Source organism: Malaclemys terrapin, chromosome 1 (genome assembly GCF_027887155.1).
Source record: "Malaclemys terrapin pileata isolate rMalTer1 chromosome 1, rMalTer1.hap1, whole genome shotgun sequence".
NCBI lineage: Eukaryota > Metazoa > Chordata > Testudines > Emydidae > Malaclemys > Malaclemys terrapin.
In genome coordinates, this window is record NC_071505.1 from 146,774,300 (window position 1) to 146,802,256 (window position 27,957).

Sequence of the window (27,957 nt, forward strand, 5' to 3'; positions counted from 1 at the left end):
ATGACTGTTTGCTTCAATTCATGTTCATGTGCCTTTTTAAAACCTATTTCAGTCTGGCCAACTGATATCACATCTCGCCTCTTTTTTCATTGATATAAATGAACTTCTTACTCTTCCCAGCTACGTGTCTCAGCAATATCTCCTCCAAACATGCAAGTGACAGGAGCATAACCATGGGTCGAGGGAAGCAAGGGACCCAGCCAGTCCACCCTTCCTCTGCACTTCACTCCTGGCACCCTTACGCAGCTCCTGGCTCAGGTTGCTGAAAAGCCCTCCCTTAGGTGCTTCACTGCCCCATACAATGCAAGGGGAGCCTGTCTTGGGGCTCAGAATTCCACTGGGTAGCAGGGTGCCTATGATTGGCACTGCACTGCCTAAGTCCCCTTTGAATCTAGATCCAGATGCTTTTCAAACCACTTTCTATGGGGGCTGCTAATTTCAGTTTTGATTTTGTGCCCCTCCCCATTACTGCTCTTTGGTTTCTCAGGCAGGCAAGCCAATCTAGGCACCTCTGTGCCCAGCTCTCAAACCTGGTACAAATGCTCTTCTGCCCAAGTTCTCTACAAACACCCATGGCACTCTTTAAATGTTGTTAAAAATACTTTTATTTACATTAGATATTATACTGTAAAATACACACAAACTGTATTGTGTCCAGCCCACAGCTGAGTGCTAAGTTGGGATGAGCACAGGTCACTCCCAGATTTTTAGCCCTCAATTGGCCGCATCAAGAGTCTCAGAATGACCTCCCTCAAGAAACACTCAATCAATTCCATCCCTCAGTCACTGACCCCAAAGCCCTAACAACAAACACTCCAGTCGCAGCCCACAGCCTGTAGACTCAGCCAGGGCTCTCTCATTCCTTCCCTATGGACAGAGGTGAGAGACCAGGCCTCAAGCTGAGTGACCGATCGATGTTTTGATCCTCTTGCTGCTCAGACCGCACAAGACTTTGGGATCTGCCTCCTGGATGTTCAGGCACGTCAGGCTCAGTCGAGCTCCCACTCGGGACACAAACTCCATCTCACCACACAGAAACCTTCTCAGCTGCAGTGAATCTAAGGAGAAAGAAAATACAAATAGCTCACTGATAAACTCACATTCCATCCACTCACCCAGCACTGTATGGCAACATAAGACTCTGAGGTGGGCTGCAGCAGCTGTTTAACAGATGCTCAGCAGTGAAGGCCAAGAAGTGAACACTGCAACCAACCAACTGCAGAGAGACTGAGAAAGGCAGAATGCTGGGCTATGGAAACCAATGCTCTCATTCTGAGGGAAAGAGCATTTTTACTTTTTATGACTGAAGTCAGCATGTAAGAATTAAGAGCTATGCACTGCTCACCCGGCAGGTGTACAGGGATAGGCACCTACTCCCACTAATGCCAGCACCAGCTTTACAAACAAGGAATTTACATCTCACGTGAAAGATGTCATCTCCAGCAGGACAGCACCCTCACTGAGTCGCCCATACCACACACTGCAGCACAGTACCGCTTTGGCAGCATGCTAACGCCCTGGGGTCAGTGCCAACTGATAGAGGAGAGTCTCCCAGCAGCACAGCACCCCCTTGCACCAGTGTGGCATTGGGATCAATACTGATTGGTGGAAGATCTCCATGAGGTGCCAGCACTATGCACTCTGGGATCCTGCCAGCAAACTCCAATCCAAGTCTTGATTTGGCCTGTTCTTGTCTGATGTCACACAATTCTCAGCAATAACCTTTTCAGTCTCTCTCTACATCAGAAAGAAGCCAACAAAGGCAGATACACTCCCCTCTTCTCCTTCCCCAGATCTTTAACTGAAGTCTAAGAGTGACAACTATCCTGCTAAAAATTTTATCAGAAAAATCCCACTTTTTCCTGGGATCATGGACAGAACTTGAACATGGCAGCACCATGTTCCTTCCCCCAGCAGTCTGACCTTTGAGAGACAGCATGGTCACTTTTCTAACCATAAATCCACCAAGCCATGCCATAGCCCTTCCCAAAGCACATGAATCAACATTCCACACAGCCTGGCTGAAGTCAGAGGACCTTGCTTTGTGGATACTGGCAGGACTGACAGCCTGGGTGATTTCCCCTGGACTAGCTCAAGAGAGGTGGCCTGCACATCCTCCTCCTCCTCCTGGCTGCTGGGAGGATTCTTCCCCAGCCCTCTTCTGGTCATCTGGTAAGGTGACTCTTCTTTTCCAGTCAAGCAGCACTTGAGGCTGACGGTGAGAGCAGAGGGCACTTACGCACCTGGCTGGGAAATCTTTGACGACTTCCTGTTGAGGCTGAAAGCCAGCAGGATGGGCCGGCAGATGGCATGGCTCCTACACAGGCTCTTCAGGTAGCAGGTGACAAGGTCTTCAGGCTCCTCCACACACTAAGTGAGGAACCAGAGTACTGTCAGTGAACGTGTGGAGTGAGCCAGATGGCTACATAGGAGTCAGTGGACTCCTTCTCAACTAAGGCTCAGGCCCAGCACCGCAGCCACTGCCAGAATAAGCCACTTACCCCAGGTCTGGCATTGGCTCCTCCATGCTGAATGAAAATGCTGCCCCTTCTCTGCACATTGCTCTGCACAGCTTTCCACTCCACAGGGCTCAGGCCTAACACTGCAGCCACCTGCTGGTTCTTGCACAGCACCAGAGCCTCACCTGTTCCATCCTCCACCAGGATCCTGTAGGCCAAGCACAGATGGACAGAGACAACGGCAAGCGTGAAGAGCAGGCACATGTGAGCTCAGTGGGGGAAGGAGGGTTGTGCTCACGCCAAAGGAAGTGACACAGAGTTTTAACTGGTTTTCCATTCATGTCATCTGTTGTCAACCAGCCTTCACTGGATCAACTCTCACTCCCCTACTGGGGTGGTCTCTGCTTCCTCCCACCTACCTCTTCCCACTCCCTGCCCCCCCAGCACTTACTTGGCGCTGGCTTGACTCACTCCTGTTTGTGACGGGCAGGATGGGCTGTGTCGGCTGCACCTCCCCTGAAGCAAGAGCAGAAGTCAGAGCTGGGGCTGGAGGGAGAAGCCAACGCTCCCTGTGCCTCCCCAAGTTCAAGAGCTTGTTAACTACAGTCCCAGGGACAGTGTCTCAAGTGGAAGGAGCCCCTCAGGGGCTTAGGGTCTCTGGGCTAAGGGTTTGGATGGGACTGAAACCCTCCCGCAGGAATGGAGTATGCACTGGGAAGGCAGAGCACTGACACACTGCAGGATTTTCTCCTGCACAGCCCACCCACTCAGCCCAGAGCCAGCCCAGCCTGTGGCCAAGCCAGACATCAGAGTCACATGCATCTCTGCAACTGGCGGTTTGGGCCCTTTTCTGTCGTGGCACTATTGTGTGAGAGGCATTAATGCTAGACACTGGGAAGGAGGCTCTGGCATTGGGAAAGGTCAGGAAGCATCAATTTCTCCTACACTGTATTTGACAAGGGCTACATTCCCAGTGAGCAGAGGGCAGACTCAGTAAGACAGCTAATGGCATCTGAGTGGAAAGCACATGACTCCTAGGAGGACTCCTCCCCAGTGATCCCTGTGGGCACCTCTCTGAAGATGCTGCTGCAGACGGAGCAGATCCATTGCAGGGACAAAGCCAGGACACAGGATAAGTGGCAGAGGATCTGGCCCTGGGACAGGCTGTGAGGCTGAAGCAGCAGCTTGGACAGAAACACCAGCGAGGGGGATGTGGCTGCAGGAGACTTGGAGGCTATACCTGCAGGACTGGAAAAGAAGAATGAATAACTTGCCATGGAGAAAAACTCCCCTGGAGATGAGCGAGGCAGAACCCAGACTCACTTGGAGGAAAGGAGCAAGCAGGGGGGTGGCAGAGCCAGGATGCTGATACAGCTGGAGGCAATGTACGTGCAATAAACATTATGGAACCTGCAACATAAAAAAGCAAACATTAGAGGCAGCTCTAGGAGGCCCCTTTGTCTAGATGGGCTGGGGTCTTCCTTTCGCCTTTGGCATGGTCCATGGGAATGGGAGTAGTAGCTGAACAGAAAGAAGGGAGAAAGGACAGTAGATCAGGAAGGAAGGAGGGGCATGAGATGAGGACAGGGAGCAGGATGCAGCCAATTAAGTCCAGGTCAGATCACAGGTCACAAGACCATGGGCCAAGGTGGATGGTGGCAGGGAGACGTGTACCTGTGTGGTTGGTGGCAGGGAGACATGTACCTGTGTGGTTGGGGAAAGGGCATATCTGGGTCTAGATCTGGGCTGATAAGCTGTTCAGGGACTAGACGTACCTGGAGATTTTGCGCTGCAGGTTCTGGAAGAGAATCTTGGCCCCAGGCAGCAAACCCCAGAGATGCTGAAGGTAGGCAACTGCTATGTAAACATCCAGCACAACAGAGGAGCCAAGTGCAGCTGAGACACTCAGCTTCACACTGTGATCCCAGGGCAGGAGGGTCCCTAGGCATGCAGAAGGCCAAGGACACAATGAGCTCACCAGCAGCTGCTCTACCCCACTCCCAGCTTGCCCTGCTACAGGCTAGTTTCAGTAGCCCTGCCCCACAGACCAGCCAGCACCCGGTCCCCACAATCATACATTAGTGTCCCCTGCTTCCTCCTGTACACATAGGCCCATGCACCTTCCCTCCCCCAAACTCACCTCAAGACCAAGGACCTTTTCACTTGCTCCCAACACACCCAAGGGACAGAGTCCTGGTTCCTCCATCCATAGGCGTCACAGGGAAAAATTACTGGCAGCTCCCTGACCTCCCTCCTCTCCACCCCAGCTCACCTCCACTTCGCCTCCTCCCCTGAGTGCACCTGCTTCTCCCCCCTCTCTCCCAGCGCTTGCGCCGCGAAACAGCTGTTTCGTGCGGCAAGCACTGGGAGGGAGGGGAGAGGAGGAGGAACGTGGCGCACTCGGGGAAGAGGCGGGGTCGGGGTGGGGATTTGGGAAAGGGTCCAGTGGGGCAGGGAGGGGGTGGAGTCGGGGCAGGGCAGGCGCGAGCACCCACCGGCGCCAAGGAATGTTGGCGCCTGTGCCTCCATCACACAAAATGGGACACGGTGCCCCAGCCCCACACATGTACCAGGGCAGAGCACCCCCTTCCATGGCAGACACTGGCACCAAAGCAGAATGTCCCATCCCATTCCTGACACAGGTACTCATAATCATAGAATCATAGGATATCAGGGTTGGAAGGGACCTCAAGAGGTCATCTAGTCCAACCCCCTGCTCAAAGCAGGACCAATCCCCAAATCGCCCCCTCAAGGATTGAACTCACAACCCTGGGTTTAGCAGGCCAATGCTCAAACCACTGAGCTATCCCTCCCAATGGGACATAGCAGCACCGCCCCCCCTCCCCAGGGCATGGTGTCCAATCCTGGCATGCACAAAGGCACAGGGTGGAATTCTCTGGCCCTCTGACACACGGACAGGGCTGCAGCACCCTGGCACACTCCCCCTCACCCCTAGCATATGCACACAGAATAGGGCTTAGTGTCTTATCTCCTCACAGTGCAGAGGGGACCAAGCATCGCCAGAAGCACGCACGTACTGACCTTTCTGCCGCCGCTTGCTGCAGGGCGCAGAGAGCTTTTCATTCCCAGGGGAAGCACACAAGGTCCGCTCCACTATCTCACCAGAGAAAGAGACAAGGGAGCCTGTGAAACTGAGAGCAGAGCAAAGAATCAGGGGCTCTGTCCTGCCACAGAGACCAGAGGCAGAGCCTGATGGCTGAAGAGATGCCCCGTTCTGAGGTTCCAGCAACAGAGAAAACTTAAGGCGCAGCCGCTTCAGCACCTTCACCTGAGCTCATCTGTCCCAAGGTCCCCTGGACATTGTAAGGGCCACGACCACATCAGGGCATTATGTACACAGCCTGAATTCTGCCCCATGATTCTTTGGGCCTCTTGTTGGTGTTTGTGTTGGTCCATGTTATGCAGAATGTTGTCTAGCCTAGGAAGTGATGTGGCAGAGCAATAGACAAGGGTGTGTGGCAGGATAAGAGCTGGGATAGGAGAGGTGAGGGCAGGGTTTTAAATGGGTCAGGGAGGATTTATGACAGCCCTTTGCAGGGGAGGCATCGCTGTTGTTCAACAACTGTACTTCATCTGCCTTCCATTAGGGGCCTATCCAACTCAGCTGTACTTTGCTCCTGCACCAGCCAGACAGTGGGCTAGGAACTCAAGCTTTCAGCATGTAAGATTCTTACCCACCTCTCCCCATGAGCTCTCCCATTCACAGGGAATCCCCGAGATGACAATGGGTGCGTATAGCACGTTTGAAGGTCAAGACAGAGTGGGAAGCATGTTCTGACACCCAGCCCTGAGCAGATCATGCACCAGCCCCTTTGCAATAAACCTAGGAGAGGGCCATAAGGGACTCAAGACTGCAGCTGCCATGGTAGGAGTGGAAGGTCTTTAGCGGCCGATAGGGATAAACCCCACCAGGAGATGCCACAACTCTCAGCCATATTATAGACAGTGTGTAGTGGGGCCAGTATACAGCAGGGCACAGTACACCTGGCTCCCACTGAGGGACTGACTCCTGGGGCCGCAGCATGTGGGCTGCAGACAGAACTTGGAATACAGGCTTCTGTGGAGCTAGTTCAGATCAATCCTACACCCACAAAAGCAGAGTACCTGGTTCCCGGCACACACTTCCCGTTGCTGGATCTGGAGAAGCAGGAGCAAAAGCAACAGGAAAGTAGGGGGAGGGAGGCATCAGAGCCTGGGGTGGTGTGAGTGAGGTAGGAGACATTCTGAAGGCAAGCCCTAGAAACTTACCTAAATAAGGTTTTGGAAAAGCAGAGGATTTATATACCCAAGTTAGAACCTGGTCAGGTGAGGAGATGGAAGGGGAATCAGCCTTATTGTAGGAGCCAGGTAAGGGCTTCATTGCACAAAGTCACTCCATTCATATTTAAACACACTTTGAAAATATTAGTTGCTTTTTACAGATCCAGACTAACACGGCTACCCCTCTGATATTTGAAAAGATCAGCATTCCAGGCCCATTCAATAGCCTTTGAACAGGCAGCAGAAGGTAGCACTCAGACTTTCTGAACAGGACACTCCCCACCCCGAATCTCTGAGAGGGATTCAGTGGAGACCTCTTGCACCCAATTCCACACCCCCAACAGCTCGAACTGTTTTGGGGTCCCATTCAGAAGGTATCTCACTTGTGATCTTGTCACATATTATACGCTAGATAGGGTCAGGCCAGGCCAGCACTTGCATGAGGGAGATTTCCAAAGAAATCCCACTGCATTGCAGGGGTTGGTGCAGGTGGCTGAGTAAAGTGCATTCCTCATGAGGAGCCAGCGCTGACCCCATTTCCCAAGTGGTGGTCATGTCTCAGTGACCCTAACACCACAGCAGAGGAAGGACCAACATACCTGCTGCTTAGTAGCTCTGGAATGGAGAAGACTGTCTGCCCCATTCCTGCCCGCTCTGAACCTGGAATCACCTGGAAAAGGAGGAGATACGGACTTAACAGGATTATGATATGCACCCACCACCAATATGGACCAGCTCCACCCAAGGCTCATAACCACATCCATCCCTGAGGCCATGAAGCACAGAACTGTGCAATGCTGAGAGGCTACCACTCCCCAGCATTGGTTTCAGGGCAGGATGGCTTGGGGAGTGTTTTCTACACTTCTGTGAGAAGTGCCAAAGCCCCCCGTGGTGCCCATGGGTGTTTTGTATGGTCTCCTGAGCCAGATCCCCAGGGAAGAACTCCTAGTCACCCATGGAAACCCAGAGCTCGAAGATGCTGCATACCTGGGGCTGAGCCAGGCAGGAGATCCAGGTCTCATGCTGTAGGTGCCAGGTAGCTGAAACTAGCAGGCACGAGGAGCAGCCCGACGGGTTCAGAAGCCTCCCTTGCAACGGCGAGAGACAGGGCCGCTCAAACACCCCAAAGTCCTGTGAGAATAACAGCGCAGGAGGCACATCAAGGGAGGCATGAGAAGAGATCAGCAGGGGAGAGGGCCTCAAGCGTAGATAGAAAAGGAGGGGCCCAGGGAGCAGTAGCAGACAAGCCCTTGCAGAGACTCCTGAGGATTTTGGTGTAACACAGAGGTGAAGCAGATTGACCCATGGGCAGGGTAGAGGCAGCAATATGAGCCCCAAAGCCAGAAGGTGCTTAGTCTCCTTTGCTATGACTCCTTGCCTTCCAGGGAGCCACTGCTGAGTCTGTAGGTGGCGCAAGGGACAGCACCATCCTGGCCATTCCATTTGTCATTCAGGGACGTGGATGTGTCACTAACAGCACAACACTGAGTCCAGCAGGACGTTGGCTTAATGTGCTTCCCTTAACCCTCTCATGGCCACAGGGAGAGCAGGATTTCAATTGCAGGAAATGCCTCTGGTGAGCCAAAGAGTGACAAACTATTCTGAGAGTGATGAAAAGACGAGGTGGGGGTGAAGAGCAAGCCCCAGTCTGGAGTCCCACACTGTGGCAGGGGGCCCTGCAGGGGGCAGCACCAAGGCCCCTCCTTACCAAACACTGGGGCACAATAAGCCGGTACAGCCCATCCGGGTGCAGGAATGGGAACCATCGAAGTGATCTCCCCATAAAGAGCAGCAGCACCTGGAATGGGACAAGAGAAACCGATGAGGGAGGGACACTGGTGAGGGAGGTGGGAGGCAGAGCTCACCATGGTGGGAGTTGGCAAAGGGAAGGGAGAGCACTGCCTTCTACCCACACCCAAGGGGGCTGAGTGCCCTGCAGGGAGAGGCTGGATTACAAAGTGACAGTGGGGTGTGCCCTGTGGGGGAGGGGAAGGGATGCACTTGCAGGGCAGAGAGAGAGGGTAAGTGAAGCTCTTCCTGGTGGGCTGGGAGGGAGCCCCTGGCATTCACAAACATCAGTGGTCAAGAGACAACCATCCTCCAATTCTCTGTGGACCTGGCTCCCCTGACCCTCAGGCAGGCTCCCCATACCAACATCCAGCTCACACCCTAACCAGAAGGCCACCCCCATGGCTTCCTCCAGCCCTCCCTTACCCTCTGCTGGGCCTCGCTGTCCTCTCTCTGATGGTTGGTCTGCTCCAGCTCTGGCAGGTTCCCAATTTCCCTGGGATGCCCCCAGAGCTGAGGTTTGTCCACCCAGAGTATGGTGGCCTGGAAGCTGAGCTGCAACTCCTGCCCCTCTCCATCTCCTTCTGCAGCCGGCAGGTAGTTGCGTGACATAAGCCCCTCTTTCTGGGTGACCAGGAATAGACGAGACATGCAGCTGGTTTCTCTGGCACTGCTCTGGCCTCTATCACAGCCCTCTTCAGAGCCAGCTCCTGGGCTGGTCCCCTCCAACTTTGGCAGCTTTGCCTCTGGAGATCCCAGCTCAACCTTTGAGCTGCGAACATCCTTTTTCCCCAACGAGGGACTGTCACTGCTTGTGGGACCCTCTTGGACTTGCACCTCAGGCGTATGAAGAATCTGCACATCTTCAAAGCAGAATTGCACATACAGCCTGGAGAGAAGAGGGGCCAAGGGGAGATATCAGTGCAGCTCCAACTTAGTAGGCAGGGAGGTTCCAAACTAGGTGGCCAGTAGAGAGAAGGAGCCTTGGCCAAAGGCTCAGACAGCAGGAACAGATGGAGTGGAGGCCTGCTGAAGACTGCTGGACCTAGTGTTTCCAGTATAGACTGAGATGGTGGGTTTGTCCCAGATAGAGGAACCCTCCTCGTGCAGGCAGCATAGGAGATGCACTTAGGCACTGAGATATCACGTTAATGGGCAACTTTATAAATACCTATACAGACGTGGAACTGCAGGGGTATTTCACCACCCAGGGGCTTTGTGATGCAAGAAGCACAGACTCAGTGTCACTGTGGCTCTGCATTTGAGAAGGATAGAGATGGACTAGATGAGAACAGGAACGGTCCCCTTAAAACAGCAGCCACCAGCAAGTTGAATTCCACAGAGAGAAACTGTGTGCGCACAAGGGGTGTGTGTGAGTGTGAGTGTGTGAGAGAGTGTGAGTGTGTGTGTGAGAGAGAGAGAGAGAGAGAGAGATTTAATGGGAACACACGTTGGGGAACTCCAGAGCCTGGTGCCAGAGGAGGAAAAAAGAACAGCCAAGAGGTTCAACAGCATCAGGGGAACCTTCAAACACATCACCAGGGACCTGTCTGAACCATTGCATCTCAGGTAAAGGACAGTGGCAGACACACATTTCCATTACTCTGGGACTGAGCGAGTGAGGAGGAAACAGCAAATGAGAGCACAAGCTGAGGAGCACTGGGCTGCTCCCCCCTTTACCTCTATCCACCCAAGGCTTCAGGGTGACTCTCCCTCCCAGCCAAGGGTCTGGAACTGTTCTCCAGGCTCTTGGGATTATTCCCCTTCGCCCCATGCACCTAGCTGTAGGCACATGTCACTGTGGCCCAGGCTAGGGGATCATTTCCCCACTTACATTTAACTTCTTTACTCCTCCCTTTGGGAGACCAAGGCCTTATGCTCCTGGACACAGGCTAAGGGGCACTTGCCTTGTTTCTCTGCCCCTCACATGTTCCAGGGTCCACAGCTGCTCCCAGGAGGGAAAGTCACTTTGAAGGAATCGCTCCACCACAAGCTGGTAGGTTTCCACCTGCAAAAGGGACCCTGCAAACATATCAGAGAGAAGAGCTCAGCCAGCAGACAGGCAAAGCAGAGAGAGCAAGCTCAGTGTCCTTGCTCCCAAAGCCAGCAGGTAAGGCGGTGAAAGAGCTCAGCGCCCCCCACTTCCTTCCCACCTCCCGCCTGCCCCCTGGGGCCAGCAGGCAAAGCAGCCAGGATCTCCCACTGGAGTGGAGTGGGCCGCACCTATGAGAGCCGTGTCAGCGAAGGGGCTCCCATCCCTGCGGGAGATCACACAGGGGATCGAAGCACTCTTGTCCCGCAGCTGAAGGGAGCCGCTGCTGCAGGAAGCTCTCAACACCCCCAGCAACACCTGCAAAGGAAAGGAAGCTGTGAAGAGAATCAACCAGTCCCCAGCTTGAAGGACATGGGATTGAAGTGTCTGTAATAGAAACCATTTATTATACCCTCAGCAACCTGCCACCACCACCTCTTTCATTACATCACTGGCAGGGAAAGCAGGGTCCACCCCGACTGGAAGTACCCAACATGTCAATCAAGAGGAGAGGAGCCCCAGCCCCACCCCCCCATGCATCAAGGTGGGAGGAAGGAGGGGAGCTCCTGTAGGTCAGATAGCAAGGGGAGTTTAGCACGTACCATTCGGGGTTGGAAGCTCTTTGCTGAGAATGTATCATAGGACCAAGCCAGTCTGCGATTCAGCTCTTGGGTGCCCATGTGCTGAGCCTCCAAGGGGGACAGCAGCTGCGATGGATTAAAGGCTTCCTTGCTTCTTTGCTCAGCCACAGAGCGCAGCAGAGAAAGAGGTGGGGCCTGGCATGGGGGCTCCAGGGGCTGATACTAAACAATACAAAAAGCAAGAAACAAAATGAGTCTCCTCCCCCCAGACAAACAGGGAGCTCAGGGAGCAGGACCCCACCTGCTGCAGGGGACAATGGTGCATTTCTGCTAGGATCTCATGATGAACATCTCTCACTCGCGCCTTAGAAGGCACCACAGCGTTCAGAATGGGGACAAGAAACTTCTCGGCTACTCCAGGGCCTTGAGGCACAGAGCGGATGAACAGCCGCCGGCACCCAACGAAACAGCAAAACCTGAGGAGGAGGAATGATACAGGTGTTAGTAGCTCACCCGTAGTGAAGGAGGAATTTTGCATATAGAACAAGGATGTTACTGAGACACTTTCTTGGGGTGCCCAGGACCCCCCTGCCTCCAGCAAGAGGAAGATTTGCTCATGCTTAACAGGATGCCCGCTCCCTGACACCACCAGTTTGTTAATCACCCAAACAATCTCCTCAGGGCTCTGCCAGCCTTCACTTTGTCATGAAGGTTAATCAATCAGTGCACCTCAATCCTCTTTGAAGCGTTCCCCTGTGATATCCAGCTCCTGTCACTGGACACTCTCAGAAATGACTGGTTTGCTGTCCCCAAGGGAACAGTATACAACACACAAAGCTTGACTCGTAAAACTTCAGATCATCACAGCATTGAGATACGTTTATAGTGAAAACAATCCTAAATTTATTATCAAAGACTAAGATTTAAGAGATAATAAGGATAATGGAAACAGAAATGGTTACATATAAAACAAAAACATAAAACGCAAACCTGGGTCCACACTTATCAATGGTTACTTTTCCTATTTAATAAAGTAGATTTCCTCCCAAAGATCCAGTCTTTTGCAGAGCTAGCTGGTTTTCAGTCATACCAGGATCCAAGCATCCAACCCACTCTTCAAGGGGTTTCCTCAGTGAATGAACAAAACGTCTCCTTGCATTCTATTTATTTAGGTTCTTCAAAGTTCATTCCTGCCACGACAGGACAACCCCCTGTGGTTTAGTCTCCAGTGTCTTCACATCCCCCTGTTTACTCTGTATGCAGATTTGGGTTCCATTGTATTGGCTTGCGGTGCTTAATTTACATAGCCACATGCAAGACAGGTGAACAATGTCCTTTGCCTGACTCAAAACCTGTTTGCCAATCCTGCCTTGATTTAGACTTTAAAACATATGTTTAGTACATATACATAACTTCTTAAATATAATCCATGCATATATCAAAGAATGTTTATGAGGATCAGTGCGATCCTGTCTTTTATATAAGATCTCATATGACACTCTTCATAGACAAATACTATGAGAACAATGTGCTAGGTATGGTGTTTGTCAGGCCTGATAGGAGTTGCTGTTACAGGACAATGAAGCCTTTGCAAGCTGGTGCCAAGGAGCCTTTGTGTCATAGTTATGTATGAATGTAAGGTGCAGGCATGAGACTAAGGAAAATATAGGAAGGAAATATGGTGGTAGAGAGGGAGGAGGTGAGGAGCAGGCGTACTTAGGGGACACAAGAGGGAGCAGAGAGACAGTGAAGATGGAGAGAATGGCAGCTCCCTAAAACCCAGGGGTTATGAGATGGCAGAGTGGAATCCCCCTCCAATCAGGGGACCTGTATTTTGTAAGGGCCTTTAAGGTTAATTTTTAACACGAAATGACCCATGTATAAGTTGGGTATGTGTGGCTCCCCTCTAAAGGCTCAAAAAATCAGAAGGCAAATTAAAAAATTCCATCTTTTCGTTATTGTTGTTTTTAAATACATGTTGTGATTTCATTGGGAGGTCTAACGTGAGTTTTGAATGCCTGGAGTTGGCAATATTGGCCATAACAAGATCCATTGGCTGGAAGTTGAAATTAGATAAATTCAAAGGTGCAAGTTTTTAAACAGTGAAGGCAACTACCCAGTGGGACAGCTTACCAAGGATGCCTCATCACTTGAAATCTTTAGATCAAACTGGATGTCTTTCTAAAGGATATGCTCTAGTGTTCAACCACAAATTATTGGCTTCAATGCAGGAAACTATAAATCAACCAACCACTCCTCTCAAGTTAATTTGTGCGCTGCAATTGCATTGGTTGGAATGAGTGAGCAGAATAGACTATACACGCGCTGTGACGCTCTGTACCTCGGGGGAACACCCTATGCCCTCATGTTCATCCTTATAATATGGTTGTGTGGTATCAATGCAAAGTTTGTCATGTCGGGCGTCTTTGGAAGGCTCATGATGCACTGAGCATGGTTGTTATAGTAATGTTATAGGTTGTAATTTTATGTATATAGTTATGAGGCTGAAAATGTATCCTCATGGCTTAAAACAAGCCCAGGCAAAAACTCTCCAAGAGCAGAGGGGCAGTTCACACCTCATCAGGGCATATATGGGACAAACCCAGCCCAGCCTCACAGGAACAAGGGACACTGGCCTAGACAGCAACAAAGGATCTGTCGGACTCTCAAGTGAGTCACCTCCTTCCCTTGGTCAGTTTGGGACTACGATAAGGTAATGCTCACCTGACTCTGAAGGGCAGGGGGGCAAAGCCAAGAGGGAATAAAGGACATGATAAAAGGGAGAGACGTTTGCCATGTTCTCTCTCTTCTACCTCCATCTACAGACACCACCACCAAGCGACTGAAGCGCTGATCACAGGGGAGAGTCTGGCTGGCAACCTGCCAGCCTGTGGTGAGAAGCATCTAAGTTTGTAAGGGAACTAAAAGTGTTAAGATCAGCTGAGAATGTGTTTTGCTTTTATTTCATTTAACCAAATCTGACTTCTTGTACTTTGACTTACAATCACTTAAAATCTATCTTTTGTAGTCAATAAATTTGTTTGTTCATTCTACCTGAAGCAGTGTGTTTGGTTTGAAGCATGTCAGAGACTCCCTTTGGGATAACAAGCCTGGTACATATCAATTTCTTTGTTAAACTGACAAACTCATATGAGCTTGCAGCGTCCAGCGGGCATAACTGAACACTGCAAGATGGAGGTTCCTAGAGTTGTGTCTGGGACTGGAGATACTGGTTAGCATCATTCCATTGCACAATCCAAGCAGCGGCTGGCCAAAAGTGCTCACTCACGTAGCTGGGAGCAGCTTACATGCCAGAGGCTGTGCGTGAACTGCCCGGGAATGGGGGTTCTCACAGCAGAGCAGGGTAAGGCTGGCTCCCAGAGTTGAGGATGGAAGTGACCTAGCAGATCACCCGTCCAGCTAACACCAGGGGAACATCACATGCGCATCAAGAGTTCTTACTGGTAGATCACTCCATTATCCGCACACAGAAAGAACACTATGACTGGACTGGCTCCATGTTTGTGTCTGAGGCAACAGGACTCCCTCTCTCGCCAGCCACCACTACCAACCCAAACATTAAAAAACTAGGAAATCCACATAAGTTATGTCAAACACACTACACAGCAACAAGTCCATTTGCACTTCACCCTATTCATCCTCCATCACCTTCATAAACAAACATTCCACTAAGATAACCATAACTATGGCCCTGTAGTGATGCAAGCATAAGATCTGAAAAAGAGGAAATGTGAACCAGCCTTCTTCACCCATTAGAAACAATTTCAAGCCATCAGTGACCAAAACCCACTAGAATACTTTACTTTTGGTTGCAGTTCACAAAATTCTGGTCATCTCTAAATCTACACAAAAAGATAAACTTAAATTCATAAATAGACAAATAACATGCCAAAAGCCAACAGGAGAGGAAGGATGGGTCAATGGTTAGAACCCTAGCTTAGGACTTGGAAGAACTGAGACTTCTTGTGTGACTTTGAGAAAGTCACTTATCCACCAGTTCTGTAAAATGAGGGTAACAGTACTTCCCTACCACTCAGATACTACGGTAAAGGGAGACATATAGGTACAGTAGAACCTCAGCGTTACAAACACCTCAGGAATGGAGATTGTTCGAAATTTTGAACAAAACATTATAGTTGTTCTTTCAAAAGTTTACAACTGAACATTGACTTAATACAGCTTTGAAACTTTACTATGCTGAAGAAAAATACTGCTTTCCCTTTATATTTTTAGTAGTTTACATTTAACATGATACTGTACGGTATTTGTTTCTTTGTCTCTGCTGCTGCCTGATTGCGTACTTCTGGTTCCAAACGAGGTGTGTGGTTGACTGGTCAGTTCATAACTCTGGTGTTTATAACTCCGAGGTTCTACTGTCCCTAAAATAGATAGACTGTACACCACTGTTTGTTAATAAACCATGTACGACTACTTAAACACTTCATATACCAACAGTACGCATTGCTAACGTATATACAAACCTCAAAACACAGACTAAGAAATTACATGGAAAAAACAAAGGTTACTGAAAGAATGTCTCTTACTACATTTTAATATTACAGCTTCCATAAAGTACAATATAATTAGAGGTCTTGAGAATACAGATGATGAAGGGAAGGTTGGGAATATCACAGTGGTATGTTTATTATACATACATAATCTTTTAATTAAAGAGACCCTCAGCTATAATCTATGAACTTCTTATACCCCGCAAAATATCACTAAATTCAAAACCAACAAATCTTTAAAAGTAAGGACAGGACCATGAACATCCTTAATTGTGTGAATGTTTTTTAAAACAAGACTCTAGGTAAGAAATGAACAAAGAACTGAAGATTGTAGCTAGCATCACTTATAAGGTTGTTTTAGCGGAAGATGTGATAGATATGTATTGAATGGGGACAGATGAAGACTGCACTTTCTGTAAATTGCTGTGGATTGGCTGCGGTGTAGGGTGTTTGACATAACTGCATGTCATATTTTTTAATATTTAGGTTGGCAGTTGTACTTGAGCAACCTTAACTTTTCCAGAACAAAAATCATGTTATGTAACAGAACCCAGTAGTGAATCACAGAAACCAACCTACAACTTCCCTGGGAGAGAAGAGTGAAGCAACCAGTGCGTAGGCAGAACCATCAAGGACACGAAGTGTGTGGGGTGGAAGGGAAGGGAGGCAGGGATTTATCTGGCAGAGCTCTGAATGGCCTACACAACCACTTCCCAATGGGACTGGGGAAGGTGCATCCTCACCTTTGCTCCAGCATCTCCAACAGGCTCACCAGCCACAGATAGAGTGGCAGGCCTAGGTTATACTGGAAGAGCAGTTGCATGTAGAGATTTCTAGAGGAGGCTACAGGCTGGTGGAAGGTGCTGAGCCTTGAGAAACCCTTGAGAAGGACAATGCTGTGCAGACAGGCACCAAGGACAACAGCAAAGGGGAAAGAAGCCAGGGGCTTCTGCAAGAGGTGGACGTCTCGGAGCTGAGAGACACAAACACATGACTTAATAGAGAGAAAGTGGCCACTCTGCTGGCCCTCCCATCCCACAAAAAGCCCTTTGTTATTCCATTACATTTCTCATCAACCCCAAGGGGCCTTCATTGATCTGCTGCCACCTATGTGGGAATCGGGGAGCAAACAGCTACTATCAGACACCTCTGGCCAGGCCCAGGCCCAGGCACAACCATATCCCTGATTTAGCTGGGTTCTGGACTACCCCCCTGGTTGACCGAAAGATTTAGAGTACTCCTGCCCCCACCCTGCACACCAAGCTTGCTCCACACACCACCACCCACAGGCCTGTGTCTCAGCCACCTCTACTTCCTGGTGTGCTTCAACTCCCAGCTGCATCACCTCACCTCCACGCATGCTCCTGGTCGGAGTCCACGGGCAGAGTTCAACAGCTGCTGGTAAGCAAGGCACAGACAGATCTTGTTATCAAGCTCATAGAGGCCAGCCTGGGCGTTTAGTACTCGGGTGATGATCCCCTGGAGCAGGAGCACAGAGAAAAGTAGTGCGTTTACAAAGAGTGACGAGGGCACTTGGGCCTGGGGGGAAAATGTGATCCCATAGTGCAGATGGTGCCTATGGGCCCCGCAGGCAGGAGCTGAAATTCAGGGGGACGTAGTTCTGAAAGCAGGAATGGGGTGCAGGCCAGGGTAACTCCTTACCATGTATGACAGGATCTTGGACTCTTTAGCTGGCACTGGCAACTTCTCATCTGTCAGCTCCAGGGGGAGGTGCACAGCGGCCTCAGGGGAAACTGGCTGAATTGGTCCTCCCTGCCAGACAATTTCCAGAGGCTGCTCCTTCACCTGCTCTGCACAGTAGGGCAGGAGGCAGGAGGAGAAGCTGGTGACGAGTACCTTGTGCCCCGATGCCTTCAGGCTGGACACACTCAATGCTGTCAGCACATAGCCATGGCCCAACTGGAGCATGTGGTGCCAAGCTAGCTGGGGAGGTTTCTAGAGCAGAGAAAGCATAGTCAGCATCAGCATCCAGTGCATTGGAGAAGAATCTTCCCTACAGCCAGTGTGTCCCTAGAAATGCAGACCAATATCTTCCCTGCTCCCAGGACTGCACCACACTCCAGCCCAAGTCCCTGAATCCTGCTGGGGCAGTGGAGCTGTGATCACCTCAACGGTGGCTGCATTTCTGCAGGTTGCAGTGACCCTTCTATGCAGTTTATCTAGTGCTATGGGACCCTTTGGGATGGAAGGTACCAGAAATATACAAGATCATTGTGAATAATAAAGGGATAAATAAGAATCAAAATGGGAAAAGGCTGACCTCAAGGCAGGGCCTGAAAAGCACCAGCACAGGGGTACACAAAGCCACAAGGACTCACCTGCACCAGCACTGGGACACAAGCAGCAGAGGTGAAGCACTTCAGAAAGAGGAAAAAAAACGTCTTGTGGTGGATGCACAGGAGGGTGCTGAGTCTGGCCAGCTCACCTGCCACATTCAGCTTTGCTCTTTTCTGACGTGGAACCCTATGGGAAGTTGGGGGCAGGGAAGTGAAGGGGGGAGGAGAAATGGAAGCAGAACTCAGAACTAGGCCAACAACTAAGCCAAGGCACACGTGTGGTGCAGCATGTACTACTCATGGAAGGAAAAGGTCCCAAAGGGGCAATGTGGACTCTCCCTTTTCCTAGGGATGGGGATGAGATTTTCAAAAATGACAAGCCACACAACTCTGTAATGGGTCTCAGGATACCCCAGACTGAGAGTCACCTTGTTACCCCCTGGCTCTAGCGAGAGGTAGCCTTGCTTGTGGTGGCTAGGCATTAGCTCCCTACCACCAGTAGCCTGTTATCCACTTAAGCACGCTCCTCCAGGCTATGCCAGCCCTGTCTTCACCTTGCAGGTTAACAATAGGTGCACCCCGGTCCCCAAGTCCCCTTGAAACGTTCCCCTGTGATATCCAGCCCCTGACACTGGCAACTCACAGAAACCCAATCCTTTGCCCCTAAAAGAGCAGTGTGTCCCAGTTTACCTTAAATCATCGCTCCAATATACCATACAGCACTTGTAATAAAACAAGATTTAAGAAATAATAGAAACAAGAGAGAGTGAGGGATGCAAAACAAAATTATGATAAGGTGCTTAATTACATGATCACCTACAATTTTCCACAGGACTGCTGCCTCATTCAGTGCACAGGATGGGTGCTCAAAGGGGCTGAATTATAACTGCATAGGCATAAATCTGGCATTTCCTAACTTTCAAGTGCTTACTTTGCAACTGAAATAATGTTCTTTTAACAGTTTTTTTACATGTAATACACAGTGAGAATATTAAATTTTATATTCTATCTGACAGAACAAAAGGAAAATTCCAGAGTCAGCAACAGAAGGATTATAGCAGAATTCTGGGTAAGAGATGTTATTCAAAGATGGAGATACACAGCAATAAGAAAAAGACTAAGAATACAGACAGGAGGACTCATAGAAACTTTTAAAAAGTTGTGTATGTTACATCTTTATTGTTACAAGATCAAAAGAGTCTAGATTATCGTAAAACAAATCTCTGCTACTTCAAAAGGTGACTTGACGCGAGAAGTGTGGCATGCACTCACACAGGAATTCTACAACAGGAAACAGTTATAAAGACAGGGCCGGCTCTAGGTTTTTTGCCGCCCCAAGCAAAAACATTCTTGGCTGCCCCCCACCCCAGCCCTGGGCTGCCTCCCCCCCCCCCCCCGCACCAGTGCCCTCCCCCCCCCGCACCCCCTGCCACCCCAGCGCTGGGCTCTCTCCCCCCCCCCCACCCGCACCTCCTGCTTCCCCAGCCCTGGGCTCTCTCTTCCTCCCCCACCTGCACCCCCTGCCGCCCCAGCCTTGGTCCCCCCGCCAAACGTGACCTCCTCGTTCACCACAGCAATCCCCATTTACACTTGCAGTGGGGATCAAACCGTTTCTCCTATTTTTATTTCACTTTAGTATAAATCTCGCCGCCCTCCCAGCCCCCCATCTTTGGTGCTCCAACCCTTGTACCCGGAAAGGGACGGGGATCTAGTAAAGAGGGTTCAGGCAGAGGAGCAGGTGTGGGGGTGCTTGGGGGCTCTACACTGGCAGAGAAGCGAGATGTGATGTACTCACGGAGGAGGGTGGAGGAGGAGAGGGGGTATCAGAAGGGTTGCGGGAGAAGAGGTGCAGGGGAAGGGGGAGGTGCGGGAGGAGAGGGCTGGGGGAGTGTACAAGGGGAGAGGTGCGGGTGAAGAGCGAGTACAAGGGGAAGGGGTGCGGCGAAGGAGCGATGGGGGGAGGTACAAGTGAAGAGGCTGCGAGCGGAATGGGGGGTGCAAGGGCTGAGAGGGGCAGGCGCTGACAGCTGCTTCCCCAACCCCGTGCAGGCAGAGCCGAGAAGACGGACACTGACCCCCAGGTGCCCGAGCCGCGGGGGTCCCCGCTGCCCTGCTTGGAGCCGGGCTCTGCCTCTCCCCACCCCTGGCCCTGTGGGGGCCCGGGGCAAGCAGGGCGGGGCTGAGGTGGGGGAGGTGCGTGGCGGGCTCGGTCTGGGGGCAGCACCCTGGCAGCTTGGGCTGCCCAGCCACTCACCCCATCAGCGCACGAGCCAGGATCACCGCCCCTGCCCAGCCCAGTGGCGCCCTGCACAGCCCACTTGGGTGGGGAAACGCCGCGTCGCCCTGGGGAGACTTAGAGCAGCAGCGCTGGTGGCAGTGGCAGCAGGACCCCTCCTCCATCCCTGCATCCCGGTCTCTGCTTCCCTCCTTCCCCTGCTCCTCACACACTCCGGGAGCCCCTATTGCCGCCGCAGCTTGGGCTCGGCTCCAGAGAACGATGCTCTTGTTCTCCAGCGGCAGGGCTCTGGCCAGGGCCAGCTCCCATCTTTCTGCTGCCCCAAACAAATAAATAAAGGGGGGGCCGGAGTGCTGCCCCTTGGAAAGTGCCACCCCAAGCACATGCTTGGAGCGCTGGTGCCTAGAGCCGGCCCTGTATAAAGAACAGGAAGAATCTGGCAAGATGATCAGGTACCAGTGACCAGCAGATTAATTTAAAGCGGATATAGATAACAGATAAACATTTAAACATACAAATATTAGGTTTCTGATCGGACATTTTGAAAGTGATAGAGATAAATAACATTCTCTATTTATCAAGAGATCAGGTGTCTGAATGAGACAATGTGGTGATGTCAACTTGAAACTGGATAAGAGAAAGGATGGTCTTGCATTTAAATCACTGGACAGAAGCTCAGGACATCTGAGTTCAGTTCCCTACACTGCCACAGGCTTCCCATGGGACCTTGATCAAGTCACCTGATCTCCCTATTCCTCAATTCCCCATCTGTAAAGTGGCAAGCCATCTTACTACTTCCTTTTTCAGACTCTTTGCTTACCTTGTCTAGATAGCTCTTCAGAGCAGGGACTGTCTCCTACTAAATGTACATAGAGTGCTTAACACAATGGGACCTCAAATCTTGGTTGGTGACTCTAGGTGCTACTGAACTACCAACATAAATAAATAAATACATAAATAAAATTGCAGATTTTGAGGAAGGAGAAATAAAAAAATCTGCAAAGAACATCACTTGGACAAAAGAGTTGGAAACTCAAATGGCTGGCCACCATCATGTCGCACTCCCAATCAGTACCTGGCCTGGGCTGGGAAAGCTAATGATCCAAGCAGTGGATCAAATTCGGTAATGAATCCTGGTCACATGCCACCTGAGGAATGTTGTACATATGCTAAGAAGAATCAAAGAAATCTGAAAGATCCAGGATCAGGTAAACCCTAAAAAACTTGCCAAAGTTATGCATTGCCACTATCTTTTCTGAATACAAGAAAAGAAAAAAAGAAAGAACCCATGAGCAAGATCCAGAGAAGAAAGGATTGATAGCTGCCTACCATCTAAAGTATCACCATGAACCAAAGGCCATGGTGAACATGCACTCATCTTGAGAAGAACCATAACAAGTTGCTGGAAAATTTCATGCATCTTGGTGTTGTGTATCAAAGACTCCTTTTATGCATGTGCTTTTATGCAAATGACAAATGCTCACGTTAAGCCAAGTTCTGAAGAGTACATTCTTTGGCTTATAAAACTTGTATATGACTTCAACGGACAATTTGTCTTAGTCACTACTAATACATTTCAACTTAATTGTTTAGAAATATTTTTAAATAATTATATGTCTAAAGTAGCTAAGACACACTGGTATGCTCATTACAACCTCAATATAAAGATCTCCTGATAGCCTGCTCTGTTACAGCTGTAAAATCTATTAATGACTTATGCAAGCTTAAAGTAAACAGACATCAGAAGAAAAGCTAAGATTCACCCAGCCTACAGCTTTCTCTAAAATATAGAAAAGAAAATATGTCTTGTTGAATGACTAATCTTTTAGCTAAAAAGATTACCATTGCTTATAAAAAATGTTTAAACTAGCCTGATATAGAATATTTTAACTGTGATTCACTTACTGGTGAAAGTCAAAAGAAACTATAAGCTTTTGACTTATTCTGCATATTTGGTGTAATTAACCTATTTGTCTTTGTGAAAGAGATAAAAGGTTTCACAAATACATACCACTTATCTACAATGTAATCTGAAATTATAAACCTGAATTTGTGTTTACTAAATGTATTGCTTAGTTTCCAAGTTTATAAACTTTAAAGATTATTTGGGTTTAGATGACAGACATTCTGATTAGCTTAAATGGGCCTTTATCTTAATTAGCAATCTAATAAGGTTCTGAATTGTGATATATATTGTGATATATATTAGTTCAATATTTACATTTAGAATTACCTACCCATAACTTGTGACTTTGATTACTGTGGTTCACTACTCCATAAGAGCTACTTGTTTGTGTTAAATTCACTATTTTAAATGAGCTGTCACTTAAAATTAAATGCATATTTTGTCATCTTCATGTCTTTTCTATTATTTCCTAAGTTTTATTTTGGTTAATAAAATATATGGAGTCATGAAAGTTTGAATCTGTATCTTATCTAAGTTATGCAAACCCAACAAATTTTTGGAGTATAGCTTATTCATTGATTAAAATGATTTAATATACACATTTAGTTTTATATCCACTCACTTGTTCTCTCACGCATTCAGCATGGATCTGACCCAATCAACATCTCCCTGAACAGGCCAGGTTCTTGCTGCGATGCAGAGTGAACCTGTGACAAATGGCAGTAGCAACAGCTGCACACATTGAATTAAGAGCATTGAGTATTTACCTCGTGCTGAGCAATTGTGCAGCTGTTGGTGGGTACAAGACAGGGATGGTGTCAACCACTCTCTCTGGTCGAGGATCCACTGGCACTGGGTCTGCCAGAATTTCCACATATCCAGCTGAGCCCTGATTCGTCTGTGGTATGTATGCCCAGCTGGGGAAGAGAAACAGTAGCTCCAGCCACTCAGATTCAAAATGCAGGAGCTAAACCAAAAGAGAAAAAGTGCTGCAATTTGAGATGTATTCACAATACAACTCCGCAACTAAGACACTTACAGCATTAGCCCAGCCTTCCCGTCGCACAGCACAAGTTCTCACAGCTCATTTTAGAGCAGGGATCAGAGTTCCTAGAAAGATGCACATTTTGTTGCTCCCCAAACAGTGGCAGTGACTAATCTGTAGAGAAATAAACCCCTTTTTGCTCCAAGAGAGAACCCCAAACTATACGAAGCCTTGTAAACTCCTATGCAATTTTACTTCTGAGGGAATTCTGTGCCAAAAAAGTAAAAATCCTGTGCCAAAAAGTCCTGCATATTTTATTTGTCAAAATAACACAATATAATCACACCATTTTCAATTATTTGCTGGGAAATATTTTGAAATAAATTACCAAAATAATTGAAAATGGTGTGATTATATTGTGTTATTTTGACAAATAAAATATGCAGAACTTTGAAGAATTTAAATTTTTTTTGGTGTGGAATTCCCTCAAGAGTACCAGGGTTCTGTGTGGTGCAACATGGGTGTGGGCAGCTTGCTGGGGGTGTGTGGGTGGGATCTGGATACACAGGGGCTCATTGTGGGGTCGTGGGTGCAGGGGGAATAGGACTCTGCAGGGGAGTCCAGGTGAAGGTGGTTAGGGTTCAGCGGGGGGAGTCTGGGTGTGGGGACTCAGTGGGGGAGTCTGGGTGCTGGAGGAGTGGGGCTTTGTGGGTGGGGTGTCAGGGTGCAGCTGGTTGGGGCTCAGTGGGGTGTGAGTCCAGGTGTGGGGGGCTCCTGATGAAGGGGGTGAGGCTCGGGGGGGGGGAGGGAGAGAGTTGGGTGCAGGAGGGCCCAGTGGGGGTTCAGGAGACTTGGGGGGGGGTGTCTGGGTGATCCTGAGATGGGGGGCTCAGTTGGGTAGGTGAGACTCAGTGAGGGAGGTTGGGTGTGGGGGTCCGGATGCATGGGGGCTGGGCAGACAGAAGGAGCTGCTCCCTATACAGTGACACCCTCACCCCTCATGGCTGAGGAGCGATGGAGCCAGAAAGCGGGGGAAGGGGTCATTGTATGGGAAGCTGCTCTGCCTGTCTGCTCAACCCCTGTGCATCTGGGACCCCCACCCCACTAAGCCTCACATCCTGCACCCAGACCCCCCACCACCACCACCACCACCAAGCTCCCCTTCCCCCACAGTGCAGAGCTTCCTGTAGCCAGGGGAAGTTTCTGTGGGTTGATCTGACCAACCCCAGCAGCTCCGTTGGGAACTCCATCTCTGTCCTCTTCCTCCACCCCCTCCCGGGCATCCCCAGACACACACACCCTCTTTCCTGTGGTGACTTACTGCTCCCCCGGCTGCCCAAACAGACATGCCCATGCTGCCAGGAGGGGTGAGTGAGCACTGGTGCAGCTTCTCTTTACTTCCCCCACAAAAAACATTTTTCTATGGAAAGCAGAGAGAATCTGTGGGGGGACGTGTTTCTGCACACGTGCAGGAGTAGCAATTTGCTGGGCACTAGGAATAGCATTCCCTGGGCCCACGTTTCTCCCCCTTCCAGGGTCTGGTGGGGATTCATTTACAGCCTCCTAAGTTTTGGCAGTGCTTGGTATTTCCAAACCATATTTCTAATCTTCTCTGTCTTCACCAATGTTTGAAGCTCATCCCAATGCATATATATATATCTGTGAATATAAAAACGTGCTCTTCCCCCATTCTTAGATTATTGATAAGTGGCAAAACAGAGAGCCCTGGGCCTCCATCACTGGTGTCAACCTCCTGTCCCTAATTCCAGATGTTGCCATTTACCTAGACCTCTTTTATTCAAGATCCTCCAGGCAGGCCTCAGCACGGTAGCACCCCATCCAAGCCAAGATTTGATACACTGTATCACATGCTTCACCGAAAGCCCAGCATAATTCCCCTGTTGCAGTTATTTCAGCTCCATAGCCTGTAATTCAAGCAAGCTTACCGCTGTTGGTCCCATTAGTTTCTCAGAGTCTCCCTCTCAAAGTGTTTGCTCCATTACTTAATTAGTAACGGAAACAACACTTCACTGGTAATTGACAGGAACAACCTTCCTCCCCTGCCTCTTTTCTCCGGTCATTCCCTAGTCCAGTAAGTTTGATAGTTAACTCTTTAGCAATGAAAGGTTTGACATATTTCACCCTTCCTCCCTGGCATTTGAACTCACTGCCTTCCCCTCGCAAGACACATGTTTGATCTCCCAAGTTACACAATCTTTTGCAAATTGTTTCAATCCTCCTACTGTCTGCAAGGTCCCTCAGAAATGTTACCAAGAGCAGGATCCCTCAAGCTGCCTGTTGGCATACCTCACAGGGAATTGAACCAGTGCTGTCTTGCACATACAGGTTGCCATCCATTAGCTTCTCTTTCCCCTTCTGCTGTCTTCCATCCGTCAGGTAGCCAATCAGGATCAAGTGAGTCCGTGGCAGAACACACTGTTTGGGCAAGATGACCTCACCTTGGTGAGCCCATTTCTTGAAGTCACTGGTGCTCCAGGTCATGTGACTACAGCAGGGTGTGCGTTGTTGGCACTGGAGGTCAGAGATGGAGATGAAGCTAGAGAAAAGGGAAAGAACGATCATATGAAGGGATGAGGCTGAAGCTGGGGAGGAAGAGGGACATTTAGACATTTTGCTGCAGCAGGTCAGGCTCAGCACAGGTGCAGTTATGCTGCCTTAAATGTTGTCCCATGAAAGATTGTGCCACCATATGGGAAATCTTGGGGGTGAATGTACTCACTTCAATGGCATGACTCAGGGTTCAACACTGAAATGACCAGGGTGTCAGGAACACAATCTATTTCCACATTTACCCTGAGAGCACATTTACCCGTGAATACCTCAGAGGAAGCACAACCCATTTTGGACTGTGGTCACATGGCTGGACACACACAGGACTTGTGGAGAAATATTTGGGAACAGAGACTGAAAAATATATTCATCTGAACAACCTTTCTAGGAGATGTGGGAGGGCTTTATCCCACAGTTTAGGCAGAATATTAATGGGAGATTCCATGAGAAGACCAAGGAAACTGAGTGGAGTGAGAGATATGGATGACTCTGTACGGGGCACTCTCCTTTCTAAATCAATACTGATCCCATTTCCCCAGCTTGGAGGTGCTGACCTGTAGCTAGAAGAGTGGCTGACTGTAGTCTCTGTGCTGCTTATAGGAAGACAGATCTAAACAATGCTGCCAACCTTAGTGTTAAATCTTCATCTTAACAGGCCTTGCTTAAAGGATGTGAGGCTGAGAGATGCCAAATCAAAGAGGTCTCAGGCTCTTTTCTTCAACTGTAAGAATGCAGCCAAGCTTAATGTATCCAAGCTTAAAAAAAACTGGATAAAGAGAAATTTTGCACGCCATCAGGTACTGTTAATGAGCAAAGACGTGCCCAAGATTTTACAATGTTGAGACTGATCAAGGCACTAAGTATGAGAGACATGGGCAGCATTGTCAGTACATTCCCAACCCAGCTAATTTTAATATATGTACCTAAAAATAACAATACCCACACTACAGGCATAGGCCCTGTCTACATTAGGGAATTTCAGAAAAAAGTTCCCACCAGTGTCAATACCAGCATCAGCAACATTGTAAGCTCAAGTGTAGACAGCGCTCCAGCTGTCGTTTTCAGGACTTGCACCTAGCAGTTAGTTGACAGGGTTTTGGAAAGGGTGGTGATGCTGGAATGTTGTTTATACTAGGGACCCCACTAAGTGCAGATGAAGTGCAGTTAGCAGCACCGTAGAGTCACAGGGACTTAGGACATGTCTACACACGTGCTGCAATGGCACAACTGCAGGTACGCTACGTATCACTGTAGCACAGACACTCACTACAGCCATAAATCCAACCCCCTCTTCCATCCACTTAGCTGTGTGGGCCTAGGTCAAACTAACTACGTTGTACAGGGTAGCAATGCACCTAGGCTGTCCTAACTTTCAGGTGTAGGTCAGCAGGCCTTAGAGGTGGGAGTCAACTAAGTCAAGAAGGCGTGTAGGGTTGTCCAAGAGAAACCTACACTTTTGGAGTCTGACAAACCAAGCAACTTCAGAGAAGCAAACTCTCCTGAAGGGCCAAGTGCTGTCACTGGCCAGTCAGCCAGACCCAGACCTGGTGAAATAGTCATTCCAGTTCAACTCTGTTACATCATGGCAGCAGGAGCAGGGCTGACAGGCCCTGGACCTGCAGTTCCCCACGTGTAGCAGGGAGTTGGGGGTGCTCCGCACTGAGGTGGGGGCAGAGCAGGGATCTGATTTCCGGGGGGAGGGGGGGCAGCAGCTCCAGGTGGCACAGACAGGAGCCCCGCCAGGGCACTTCATATAGTGGGGGAGCTGAGAGCCACTGAACCAAACTGTAAAGCCCGGATATGATGGAAACCGCTCCAAGCCCGGGGCTTCGGCAGCGCCCCCAGTTCCAGCCCCTGCGCCGGGGCAGGTGGCGCGGGCACCAGGGAGCGCAGCTGAGGCGGGCAGGGACCCGCTGCCACCTGTTACCTGTAGCCCAGCGGCAGCTCCCCGCTCCGCCCACCCCACGTGCTCCGTAGGCACCGCATCACCGAGTCCGCCAGCTGCTCAGGGCCGCCGCCGCCCGGCCCCGCAGGGCAGAGGGTCTCGCGGACGAAGGCCCGGGCCGCCCGCGACCACCGCTGCTCCTGGGGGAGAGAAGGGGAGCGTCAGGGCAGGGCGGGGGGAGAGCGCGCGAGGGGGAACGGGGACAGGGGGAGAGAGCGCGCGCGCGCGAGCGGGGTAGGGAAGGGGAGAGAGCGCGCGTGGGTCACTTACAGCCCCACCAGGCTCCTCCATGCACACATCGCGGCTGCCGCCCGGCCGGCCAGGAGTCTCCATAGGAACGCGGGGGA

General features: G+C 50.0%; 1 protein-coding gene across 1 annotated transcript; it reads right to left on the reverse strand.

Moving 5' to 3' along the window:
* Window positions 1–587: 587 nt before the first annotated feature.
* CTC1 (CST telomere replication complex component 1) lies at window positions 588–27,943 on the reverse strand. Its single transcript, XM_054042847.1, has 24 exons — window positions 27,881–27,943; window positions 27,593–27,750; window positions 25,402–25,651; window positions 22,877–23,076; window positions 18,010–18,154; window positions 17,333–17,626; window positions 17,021–17,149; window positions 16,414–16,643; window positions 11,443–11,617; window positions 11,163–11,363; window positions 10,752–10,878; window positions 10,436–10,550; window positions 8,955–9,417; window positions 8,449–8,538; window positions 7,728–7,871; window positions 7,340–7,410; window positions 5,502–5,611; window positions 4,235–4,400; window positions 3,783–3,869; window positions 3,530–3,707; window positions 2,911–2,975; window positions 2,502–2,667; window positions 2,244–2,370; window positions 588–1,058 (listed from the first exon to the last, which is right to left on the reverse strand). Exons 1-24 carry the CDS (start codon window positions 27,941–27,943, stop codon window positions 895–897), a joined length of 3,918 nt encoding a protein of 1,305 aa, XP_053898822.1. The 3' UTR covers window positions 588–894.
* Between the last annotated feature and the right edge of the window lie 14 nt (window positions 27,944–27,957).